Genomic DNA, 13257 nt, shown 5'->3' with positions numbered 1-13257 from the left:
TCAGACCACTGTAGTGATCACTTGAATGGTCTGAGGTTCGACAAATGAAAAGATGTATTGATTGGACGATTTGGAGTTAAACTTTCAGTCCAAAATAGAAAGTGTATTAATCCCTTCTGACAAGTTCATACTGACGAGTAGAACAATTTAGATTAACTTCTTTTATAAACTATCCACAATTTTCAAAACAGCATGACCCCCCCCCCCCCCCTGCCAATTTTAAAAACACGGGGTGACACCCCTCCCCCTCTACCAATCCACCCTCCCCCGGCCGAAGAAACTGACCGGTCCCTTAGTATTCAGTGCTACGGAGCGAGGCAACGACTTTGTTTTAGATGAAACGTAGCAAAAAAGACACGAACGACTCGACTGTCGACAGTCGACAGTCCAGTAGTACATATCAAGAAGAGGAATATTTATCAGAGGTCAAGCTAAATCTCCCATGAGCCTCTGCTGACCAATCAGAATGTTGCTGTCACTGACGTCCATGATGTAACCGTTTACAAAATATGTATGACTGTTAGTATAACGTGTGACCCTCATATTGGGGTGAATGTCTCTCCACTCCTGATTATACATATTATGTACAATGTTTAGCGACGAAGAGTATCTGGCCAGTGGAGATGTTTCACAAATAACTGAATCATTAAGGACACAGTCATTGGAAGCCGATGGTGGTATCGATAGCCACACCGAATGCAGTAAATATAAGTTGGGACTATGTAAGCAAGAACATTGCACGAAGCTGCATCCAGACGTAAATTACCCATCATGTTCTCGATGGGAAAAACACCACGTTGACAGATTAAGGTTTGAATTTGTCTCTTTTGGAATGGACTGTTACTTATCGGCTCCACATATTGTAATTTACGAGTGGTTAGTGTCCAGCACATCCAGGCTGACAAAAATCTTGGATGACTTAAATTCGCCTGACTTTTTGGAAGTTGTCTCAACAGCAACCTGTAAGAAAATAAGATATGATACTGTGACAATTTTGTTGGAACGTAAGTATTACCTATTTTCATAGAGACTCAACTTAGTACGACAGCTGGTGAGGCACGCCTTTTTTTTCATTCAGGTTGGCTCACAGGGCACTCAGGCTTAGGTACTACTACTAGTTAGTTAGGGAGCCCGGGGGGGGGGGGGGTTCACAAACCTGTTCTTGGGGGAGAGTCATATTTTGCATTACAATGTTTTGTGACCAAATTGAAGATAATCAGTTAATTAAATGTCAATTTGTTTTGTGTGTTTTGAGATGTAAAAGTGAGATGAGCACTAAACATTTATTTTTACGAGTACTTTACATGCCAAAATACAAAAATAAAAATACATATATTGTAAGAAAATTATTTAATAAAACGATGCATTTTGTTGAGTGAACCCATCTCACCTTATCACTCACACTGTCCGTGAATGTTATTGTTAAAATATGATGGTGATGGTAGCAGTGATGATGATGATGATGATGATGGTGATGATGATGGTGATGATGATGATGATGATGATGATAATGATGATAATGATGATGATGATGATTAGTTTTGAATGTCACAGAGAACACGGACAGTGATACATGTACTGACTCAAGTAGTAACAGTGAGTCAGATTAGTGTGACACTGATAATGGCAATACTGAAAATGATGATGATGATGGCAATGATATCAGGGAACTTTTACAAGTAACCAGATCAGACAGAGTATGCACAACATGGAAAGCACATTTTAGATACTAACTAGATTGTGTATGAATATAAGAGAAAGGTAACTAACCAGTCTTTTACTGTTTGTCACTTTATATGTACAAATATTGCTTTCTAATACAGAGTCAAAATCATTTAATTTGTATGTATACATATAATGGGAATATTGATTAACTTTCAGTATATGCAATTGTCATGCGAGGGTCATGTTTTACAAAATGGGACAGAGGGCAGTGTTGCAGCCAGCCTTTTGAAAGAGTGGGACATAGTGTCCCAATACTTTCATTTTTCTGGGTCATCATGAATTCTTTAGGAACATTATAAAAAAGAGCACCAATAGCGTTGTAGCACAACTGTACAGTTTTAAAAAATATTTACCTCCATGCTAGATATTTGCTGAATGATTTACATTTATGAATAGACAAGTCTGTTGTTATCTATGCAATTTACAAAATCATTTAGCTGTTGCTCTAGGTGTGGTTATATTTGCACACAATTTTAGTGTGGGTCATCTGTGACCCGTCACTTCCAAAATTGTGGGTCAGGTCCAAAAAATGTGTGTCAAATGACCCAAAAACCCCCTCTGGCTGCAACACTGGAGGGTAGGGTCACATTTTACAAATGGAGAATGGGGGAGGGTCATGTTTTTCTTAACAGACCATGTGTGATTTCTTCCGCCCCTCCCCCTTGTAAATACTGAAGGCGCCCTTATGTTTACGAAAACATCTGTTTAAACAATATTATAAGCTGTATTAATTTTTTACAATGTGTCTTTTACTAAGGAGTCATTTTAGCCTTTTTATAATTATTGTAACCAGTTTGTTGTTTTTAGCTCTTTTTGTTTGATTGTTTTACCATGCTTTTAAATCTTTTGTATGTAAAGTGCTTTTGAATATTAATGAATTGAAAGGGTCCTTTAGAAAATAAATTAAATTAAATTAAAAAATTAAACAAAGTAAATAAACAAACAAACAACCCAACCAACAATAAATAAATAATTAATCATAAATGCTGACAATCATTAACAAGAGAGTAATTACAAATTATGATCAACTACAAGAATTACTACATCATGTGTTCCTATAGTATATGCGAAATGGTCTCAATTGTACATAGTAATATACCCCACAAAGACTGTGACTGATCCCTACCAAAGGCAAATAGTATATTGTCAAGTTGTGAAATTATTGCCAATTTGACTTCTGATCAGTAAAATCCATCTTTCTAGAACGTGCTTAGAAGTCACATATTTACCAGGCGCAATTGATGTCATAGTCAACGGGAAGGCATCAATTCTGACAATTTTTAAGCCTTACCATCTTGCATTGAAAAATCTCGTTAGATGTTCATAAGTCCCAGGCACTTAATTTGAATAGACCAATAATTTCACGACTTCAAACTATACTTACTACTCGCATTTTATAGGGCTAAGTCACATCCCTTGTGGGGTATGTACAATTGTGGCGTTTTCACATATAGGAACACATACAGTAATACTTGTGGTTGATAAAGATTTGTAATTTATTTATTTATTTATTTATTGTTTGTCTATTTATTTTGTTTGTTTGTTTTCATAAACGTTGAACATAACTAACTAAGCCTGAGTGCCCTGTGGTTGGATTCGTTGTTCAACACACGCACGAATGTCAAATGGCATGTTAATATCTAGAAACATAAGTTATATCATAACCGTAATTAACAGGCTATTCTACCGTTTACATAACTCTGTTTCTGTTCATGATATATCGCTATCAGAATTGTGGAAAATCATATATCCAATGCTACGGTGCAGTGAGTTAGGTATAAAAATATAAGTACTGTTACTATACAAAGAAATGTTTTGTTTGTTTATGTGGCAAAACGAATGTATATTAGCAAAATGGCTGCCTGTAGATAAATCACAAGTCGGCCATTTTGCTACTATACATTCTTTTATCACTAATTGGCAGGTAAATAGTACTTTTATCAGTAATTGACAGGTAAATAGTACTTTTATCACTAATTGGCAGGTAAATAGTACTTTTATCACTAATTGACAGGTAAATAGTACTTTTATCACTAATTGGCAGGTAAATAGTACTTTTATCACTAATTGGCAGGTAAATAGTACTTTTATCACTAATTGGCAGGTAAATAGTACTTTTATCACTAATTGGCAGGTAAATAGTACTTTTATCACTAATTGGCAGGTAAATAGTACTTTTATCAGTAATTGGCAGGTAAATAGTACTTTTATCACTAATTGGCAGGTAAATAGTACTTTTATCACTAATTGGCAGGTAAATAGTACTTTTATCACTAATTGGCAGGTAAATAGTACTTTTATCACTAATTGGCAGGTAAATAGTACTTTTATCACTAATTGGCAGGTAAATAGTACTTTTATCACTAATTGGCAGGTAAATAGTACTTTTATCACTAATTGGCAGGTAAATAGTACTTTTATCACTAATTGGCAGGTAAATAGTACTTTTATCACTAATTGGCAGGTAAATAGTTGTTGTTTTTTTTAGAGGGGGGGGTGTGGAAACACACGACTGGTAAAGTCATGACAACACTGCACACAAACTGTAACTACCCTGATAAAAACACCAATACCTTTGTTCGAAATAAATTCCCATTCTTTAATAGGCAACTTTGTTTTACATAACAACAAAAGTACATGTCTATTTTGGTCCGAGACTATGGTTCATAAATTGTTCTATGTCAGGTTTTTTAAAAGATTTTCCTTTTTCGTTTGAGATACTTTGGACGGATGCTGAAACAAGCCAATTCCCCAAGAACGCTGGTAAACTGTTCTCCCAAGGATTGGTAGTGGTACTGCTTTTGCCATCCCAAGTTACGATCTTGCAACCACCTGATAATGGCATTGTGGAGTTCAAAACGTCTGTTTGGGCGATCCAAATTATGAAATTTAGGCCACACTTTTGAATGTCTTTGAGTCATCAGAACATGGTTGCTGTGACACTTTGTCACAGTCTTCGATCAAAACGATCTTTAAGTACTTGCCAAATTCCACTGTCTTCCAGTTTTGCTTGTAGGGGGACACTCTGGAAATTTCCCTCATATACACATGACACCAAAGCCTCATATACGGCATCGTTCGCACTGTTCGGTAGAATAAATCGATCCTCAGAACTTAGAATACTTTACATAAGTCCTCGTACAATCTGCATACCATGGTCGAACTTGTGGTTGACTCACAATGTAATGTAAATGTAATTCACGACAGAACTTTCAACATCGACAAGACCAAATGGACGCAAGACTTTGCTGCCAACGGACACTTGAATGGACAAAAGCATAGTGATACAAAAATAAAACATCCCCCCCCCCCTCACTGACCTACAGTAGTCAAATGAATTTTCAAATACGTCACACTGCACATGCGCCGCCGCACACGTTTTATAACTGCTGCCGTAGGTGGCGCATTTCACAAATCGCCAGTGACGTCTGAAACAATAAAGGGGAAACAGAATAAAAACGTACGATGCACATGGTTTGGAATGACATGTTAAAACAAAAGGCATGCTTGAAGGGTGAGCATGACAGTAGGGAGAGGAATTAAGAGCCCCATTCACACCTAATACAATAGGCATTGCTAGTCTGTCTGTTTAGTGTGTGAGTCTGTATACACAGTGTCATGAGGGTTTCATAAGATTTGCAATCATAGTTTTGTCATTTGTCTTCTGTAATGTTCCTTTGGAAACATTTCAAGATCTTTGTGGAGAAGAAGATATCGTAAGCAATAATTTTATAAAAGTTCCAAGTAACTAAGCTGAAAGTAATGCAAAATATTTCCAAGGAAACTAAGGAATTTAATGGTACCTGTTGTGGATACAGAAAGTATACTGATGACAAAGGAGATTTCTATTTTAAACTCAAATAGAACTGACCATCTTGGTTGGTCATTACTTGACTTTGAAAATAAGTTATTTGTAGCACTAGCAAACCTTGATTTTTCATGCATTTTAATTTTGCAACTTAGCCTAAAATAAAAACAAACAAACATGAAAATGATTTAACAATCAATTTAATGTGTAAACTGATTAAAAATGTGAAGAACTTAAGTTATTAATTAAGTAAAATCCAAGCATACAGATTGTGTGTGTGTGTGTGTGTGTGTGTGTGTGTGTGTGTGTGTGTGTATGTGTATGTGTGTGTGTGTGTGTGTGTGTGTGTGTGTGTGTGTGTGGTGGTGGTGGTGGTGGTGGTGGTGGGGTATTGAATAACATACCGAAATGTTCTAGTGTTGCGATACACATGTACAATGTCAGTTTTTTGTAATCTAGCAGATAGTGAATACATGTATAAATGCAACTCTTGTAACTTTGATTTAAGTCATTTGATCCTTCAGTTTATGTCAATAATATTATGGAATAGAATCATAACAGTTTGTGATAATTACATATAGCTGTACAGTGCTCAAACTGGGTGTTCAATAAGGTAATATATACGAGTAATCATATTAGACATACATACGTGTACCAAAGTATCACAACTTCAAGTTTTCTAAAACTGGCTAACAAGCCATTATTCATTCAGTACTGGTTTTGACATTTGTGTGTATATTTTTTACTTTACAGATGAAGTTGGGGAACATCAGCAAGACCCATTCCTGCAAATTTTAGCAACCTTTTGTCAAAAAAACAACATCCATGATGATAATAAGACGACTCTCATGCATAATGCTGAAGCTGTGCCTGTGAGTATAAGCATGTATACCTACTGCCTGGGATGAAACAAATGCCTTACTAAGCCTTACTATATATATGTTTATATATATATGGTTTATTCGGTACTTTGGCCCTTACTATATATATTTATAATATACCTAGGGATAATGCTGTGCCATGATTCGCTAGAATCAGTCACGTGATAGGAAAATAGAATGACTCTTTCCCTAGGGGAATAGTTCTATCAACTATTACATGGTCACATGACCACCGCGAGTTCACAGCAGGTCAAAATGGCAGCTTCTGACGATGTCGTCTGCCACCGCGAGTTCACAGCATGAGGTATATTATAAAACACTGAGGCCGAATAGCATGTGATTCTGGTAACTCACAGTCCCTCGGGTGTAATAAACGGGTGCAATAGCCCTAATGGCCAGGCAATGTGTGTTCAATATGCCCTGGACCATTTACTATCATGTATTCATGACAGTGTGATAAACTATTGTGTTTTAAAACTAAAGGGAAGACTCACCTGTTCAGAAAAGCATTTTTAACATAAGTGACTTTTCTTTATTATTCTTGTTTTAATTACAAGTGACACTTTATAGTGACTTTTTGACCAGTGATTCTTGTGTATCATTAGTGACTGTTATAAGTGATTTTTTTCAATCACTAGTGACTTTTTTTAAATTAGTATTTTTAATTTTTATTACAGGTGACGCTTTATAGTGACTTTTTGACCAGTGATTCTTGTGTATCATTAGTGACTTTTATAAGTGACTTTTTCAATCATTAGTGACTTTTTTTAGTCCCCGCAGACGAAGTCCGGAACGGGGACTTATGGATTTGGTTCCGTCTGTCCGTCCGTCCGTCCGCAGCTGTTTCTTGGAGATGCCTGGACCGATTTTTTTCAAACTTGGTACAGGGGCAACATACTATGGCATACAAATGCACGTCAATTTGTTTTATGATACGATCCAATATGGCCGCCTAGCAACCATTTTGTTTGCGTATTTTCCCTGTCTAGAGCCATAACTCAGACATGCTTTAACAGATCTCATTCAAAGTTGGTATTAGGACAGTGTTCTATGACATACATGTGCACATTCATTGTTGTCATGATACAATCCAATATGGCCACCTAGCAGCCATTTTGTTTGTGAATTTTCATGTCCAAAGCCATAACTCAGACACGCTTGAACAGATCTCATTCAAAGTTGGTATTAGGACAGTGTTCTATGACATACATGTGCATATCCATTTTCATTGTGATACAATCCAATATGGCTGCCTGGTAGCCATTTTGTTTGTGAATTTTCATGTCCAAAGCCATAACTCAGACATGCTTGAACAGATCTCATTCAAAGTTGGTATTAGGACAGTGTTCTATGACATACATGTGCATATCCATTTTCGTTGTGATACGATCCAATATGGCTGCCTGGCAGCCATTTTGTTTGTGAATTTTCCATGTCCAAAGCCATAACTCAGACATGCTTGAACAGATCTCATTTAAAGTTGGTATTAGGACAGTGTTCTATGACATACATGTGCATATCCATTTTCGTTGTGATACGATCCAATATGGCTGCCTGGCAGCCATTTTGTTTGCGAATTTTCATGTCCAAAGCCATAACTCAGACATGCTTGAACAGATCTCATTTAAAGTTGGTATTAGGACAGTGTTCTATGACATACATGTGCATATCCATTTTCGTTGTGATACGATCCAATATGGCTGCCTGGCAGCCATTTTGTTTGTGAATTTTCCATGTCCAAAGCCATAACTCAGACATGCTTGAACAGATCTCATTTAAAGTTGGTATTAGGACAGTGTTCTATGACATACATGTGCATATCCATTTTCGTTGTGATACGATCCAATATGGCTGCCTGGCAGCCATTTTGTTTGTGAATTTTCCATGTCCAAAGCCATAACTCAGACTCCATTTTCATCGTGATATGATCCCCCATACCCAACCAATCCTTTATTGTTGGAGGCATATTCCATGTCCAACAAGCACACACAACATATCTAAGTCTGTTTGTTTTAGGTTCACAAATGTTGTTGCGTGATCAGAGTAGTGATAATTCCTTAAAACCCAATTATAGCGGGTACTATGTCATTCTCAATGACTTGTTAAGTTAGTATTTTTAATTTTTATTACTTGTGACGCTTTTATAGTGACTTTTTGACCAGTGATCTTGTGTATCATTAGTGACTTTTATTACGTGGAACTCTTGTCAGTGAACTTTGAGACTCTTTTAGTATGTTTTCCACCGAGTAGTTTTTATCTCTTTTATAGTGTTTCAGCACCTATGAACTTTTAGGATAAATGGCGCTTTACTAGTGCTACTATTATTGTTATTATTATTATTATTATCATCATCATGACCAAAAAAAGTAATAGTGGAGAAATATATTGAATGAAAAATACATGTTGCAGTATTTTATATGCAGGTCAGCTTGAAATATGAATAGAGAGGTTTGCCAGTGGTATCCACATTTACAAGGTGTTGCTTCATACACTTTTTTTTTTTTGGGTGGGGGGGGGGGGAGGAATTGTATTCTGTTAACATAATTTGTTTTAATTCATAGCATGTGCCACCTGTCATATGCAATTTGCAAATGGTACAACCTGCAAAAGGATTTGGTGTGTTTGGTGTACACCGTAAACTGATATTTAAAGTCAGTTGTGCATCAGATGCCAGCTAGATGAATTAAAAGTGACCTTGTCAACCTTTTTTTTTTTTGTGGGTACAAGTAGTGAAGATTAATATAGTCCAGGACATTTAGATTATAGTAGTTTAATCACAGGCAGTAAATCTTGCATGTAGGAAATACATGTAGAATACAGACATTTTAGGCTTTAGAAATATTTCTTGCTTACATGCCAATGTCAGTCAGCATTATTCTAAATCTGTCATCATCATGGCCATCACCTTCCACAAGTTCACTGAAGGCTTGGTACAAAAAATAAATTTTTCAGTAAATTTGTTTTCTCTCTCTTCTCCATTTTGTTTTCACTGTTAATATTCAAGTAGGCCTGCAAGATTGAATACAGATTAGCATTAATAACATGGATCCTTGTCATCAAATGTCCTAAAGTCAGTGAATTCTTGTTAGATGATCTGATGGTTCAAATCATCAGAGCTGCAGCAGCACATCTAGACACCTGCCTTATAATTAGGTAAGTATGATGGGCAATAGTAAACCTTTGTTTACACTGGTTTTAACTCTTTGAACTTTGCTTACTATAGTTGTACTTCCCTACAGTACAAAGAACTTGTCTAATAATATAATCTGTGATGGTATTGCCAGGCGATGAAAGTGAAAATAAATGTATGTTGTTGTCATTGTTATTAAGTTTCAAATTCACCATGTTATTTATAAAAATCCACAATTTATATAATATTTCAAGAACTCAGTCACAGTCTCAGTTCAAGTGTATGGACCTACATGTATATTGTCCGATGTAAACTTTCTTTTGAGAATATTCAACTTTCATAATCAACCATTTCCTGCTTATCAGAGACAATTTTTAACCTAAAAATGTGCTTTAAGATGCACATTCTAATGACCTTAACTTCGACATGTTGGGTCAAAATTGAAAATCACACCATTTCTTGCATATTACAGATGCCATATGTAAAAGTAAAGTGTAAGTATACTATAAGTGTAATAGTGACTGACTTTCAAGGTCAAATGTCAAAATGAGGAAATTTCTTGCATCATGGAAACTTTTTAATGTACAATTACATGTTTTGTTTGGTATAAGTGTCTTATCCTATATTCTCTCAGAATCACTTTGATGGGCAGTGGGCAATCATCTGTAATGACCTGTTACTAATTCAAACCAGACGTGCCCTCTTCAGCCCATGGTATGGTTTTGACATAAAGCTGTTTGTATTGTGGCTGTATTGCAAGGCTTCAAAAAATTACAGTATTTCATTTCATGGCTTGTGGTATAAGGTTCTCCATTGCCTCCTAACATCTTTAATAACATTATCACAATAAATATGCAATTTCTGTACATACTTATGATTTCAATGTATGTTGTTGCAGAGTTCGGGAGTCCACTGCACGGAATATCAAAGTATGTGGTAATGTTGTTAATGTACTTAGTAATGTTGAAGTATCTGGTCTCGACAGTCAAGGTATACTACAGGTGGTTACTTCCACAGAGGTAGGTATCCCAGTTTTTTAAGTTGTCACAGGTACACAGGTATAACTAAATTATTTCCTGTTAGGGGTGGGGATCCAGATTCCATGTAATTTGATGGTCTCTTGATACCATAGCACATACATGTACATTGTATGTGCTATATATTATATTGGGTGGGCACATCTTGCAAATTGTTGAGAAAAAATTTCATTATCACTATTTTAAAGATTTGTATAGGGTCACACCACTCTTCACATGCTTGATTATTTGTATGGCAATAATGTAAAGTCATATACATCAATTTACATACAACATGTACAGTGTATGTTAGTTCAGTTTTCATATTATTTTAGCATACTGGATATTTTGTAGAAGTCACCAGTACTGCTTTAGGTCACCCACTTTCCTGTGCGAACTTTTACCACTATCTTGTAATTTGGTTGTGTTCTTGTCATACTTGGATTATTCAGTGACAAACAACAAAACACAAACTAGCACCCAACAAGTGCTATAGGCATGGCAAAGTGTGTGCATCTCTTCCTCTGTGTGTGTGTGTGTGTGTGTGTGTGTGTGTGTGTGTGTGTGTGTGTGTGTGTGTGTGTGTGTGTGTGTGTGTGTGTGTGTGTGTATTAAAACAACTTTAAAGTCAAAAACTGCTGGGCTGATTGCGATGGTACTTGGTGGGGTTTGTACCATGGGGTTTCTAGTCATGGATTGTTCAAGGCAAAATGATCTGATCAGTGATCTTCAAATTAGGGTTTTACAAAAACACTGAAAACTATTTGAGACTGCTGTGAAAGAATAATAAAAATAAAAATCAGATTTTACGGCTTGAATATAAGTGGAAAGTAATGAAAATATGACATGTCATTCAACATTTAGTAAGAATTCATGTTCTTTTATGCTCACAGTAAATGTGCATGTTATGTATGCTTATAATAAGATGCTTCAACTATGACTAGGAATGAAACAAATACATGTATCTCACATTATGGCCAGCATGGCATCATCGCATGACCAGAGAACATTTTTTTTCTTCAAAAAAGCCATAAAAATACACTGTGTTCGATCTGGAACTTTTTAAATTTTAAAGAAATAGATAACTTTTCAATGCCATGACACTTCACTCTGTGTTCATGTGTAAGAGCTCAGACATTGTACATAGACACAGTAATGAATTATAGATGATATTTTTAGGCAACAGAAAATTTCAGTTTACAGTTTTTTTGAGTCATTACAGCATTATTTCACCATAATATTCACTTCTAAGTTCTAACATGGTCAAGTGAAGCTTAAAAGCTACTAACTTTATGTAATAAAGTTGTCAATGTTGTTGGTTTAGTAATTAAAGAGGAAGTCAATTTTGAATTTTGAATTTTGAACACATTTACTGCTTTAAAAAAAAACATGTACAAAAATGGTTACAGTGTAATATAGATATTATAATTATAATTATAATAAATATAATTCAAATAGAATGCTTCATTAACATGTTTAAATAAGGCCTTGGCTAGCTGACTGCATGGGACTCCTTGGCTAGCTGACTGCATGGGACTCCTTGGCTAGCTGACTGCATGGGACTCCTTGGCTAGCTGACTGCATGGGACACTTTGGCTAGCTGACTGCATGGGACACTGGCTAGCTGACTGCATGGGACTCCTTTCAGAGATAATTATTTTCACACCTCATGATCATGACCACACCCATAGACTGTGCAGAACATAACTTATTGCAGTTGTGATAAGGCCTATAATATTTCAAAATTAAAAGAAAACTCACTTGTGTTTCAGCGCCATTGGCAGTATTTTTAAAGGTTACATTGTCTTTTGTGTTTTCACAGAACAAGGTATTGACAAAGGAATGCAAGAAAGTACTAGACACACCTGATGTTGAACATTTCCTACCGCAGATAGCATGTGAGGCACTGGGTATTGGTGAAGACAGTCCCTTTGGTACTGACTTCTACAAGACCGTGTACCAGATCTCACTTCATGTCGTGCACAATAAAGAGGGTATAGTGATTGACACATATGCATTACTCACAAGATGTCACATGTCACGTAATACACTGAATTGTATGTCTGAGAAGCAAATTCCTAATCCCCTCAAAAAATCTGTTGTAATGTATCAGCAAATCCGCTTTGATGAGATTAATAAGGAGGCTATAGCATTCCTATATCGTGCCACCAAGGCAGTATTATGTTTGTTCAAAGATGACAGAAACAAACAGGTGTAGTTACAGTTATTATGTACATATATGTATATATAGTATATGAGTGTATGTCTGTCTGCATCCGAAAAGCCAAAAATTATGTTATGTTTCCAATGTCTCTAAGATTTGAGTCATGGTAAGAATAATGAGTTTTTAAAGGTTGTTTTGTGGGGTTTTTTTTCATTTTTTTTTTCATTTCTCCTTTAATGTTGGCACATATCAGCTCAATGATATGGAACCTAGTATATTTGCTTGCTATTCGGGTTGTACAATCAAACATACTTCCTGTTTAGGTAATGCAAGAGATGATTAGTCTGTTTTATTTATCAGTGGATGTAATTGATTAACTTATTTGTCAATTTATGTTGATTAACATAGCACAGGAAATAATTAATTTGATAAACAACTCTCTAGATCATTTTCAGTTCCATCTGGTTGTTGAATCATCACTTGTGCTATGGAGCCCTTACTTAAGTACATTTTGTACATAGAAAAAAGTACAA

At 35.8% G+C, this 13257-nt stretch overlaps 1 protein-coding gene across 1 annotated transcript; it reads left to right on the top strand.

The window, feature by feature from the left end:
* Window positions 1–497: 497 nt before the first annotated feature.
* LOC144443592 (uncharacterized) lies at window positions 498–12778 on the top strand. The gene is made up of 5 exons (XM_078133132.1): window positions 498–1004; window positions 6287–6405; window positions 9422–9567; window positions 10443–10563; window positions 12383–12778. Exons 1-5 carry the CDS (start codon window positions 590–592, stop codon window positions 12776–12778), a joined length of 1197 nt encoding a protein of 398 aa, XP_077989258.1. The 5' UTR covers window positions 498–589.
* The last annotated feature ends 479 nt before the right edge of the window (window positions 12779–13257 follow it).

This window comes from Glandiceps talaboti, chromosome 12 (genome assembly GCF_964340395.1).
Source record: "Glandiceps talaboti chromosome 12, keGlaTala1.1, whole genome shotgun sequence".
NCBI lineage: Eukaryota > Metazoa > Hemichordata > Enteropneusta > Spengelidae > Glandiceps > Glandiceps talaboti.
The sequence above is the reverse complement of the archived record's forward strand: the minus strand, read 5'-3'. Positions and strand labels throughout refer to the sequence as shown.

Excerpts from the sequence above, each read along its gene's own strand:
- LOC144443592 (XM_078133132.1), top strand. The coding sequence starts at position 590 with ATGTTTAGCGACGAAGAGTATCTGGCCAGTGGAGATGTTTCACAAATA. Across the intron at positions 6,406-9,421 it reads ATAATGCTGAAGCTGTGCCT|GCCTGCAAGATTGAATACAG; the intron begins GTGAGTATAAGC and ends ATATTCAAGTAG. Across the intron at positions 10,564-12,382 it reads AGGTGGTTACTTCCACAGAG|AACAAGGTATTGACAAAGGA; the intron begins GTAGGTATCCCA and ends GTGTTTTCACAG.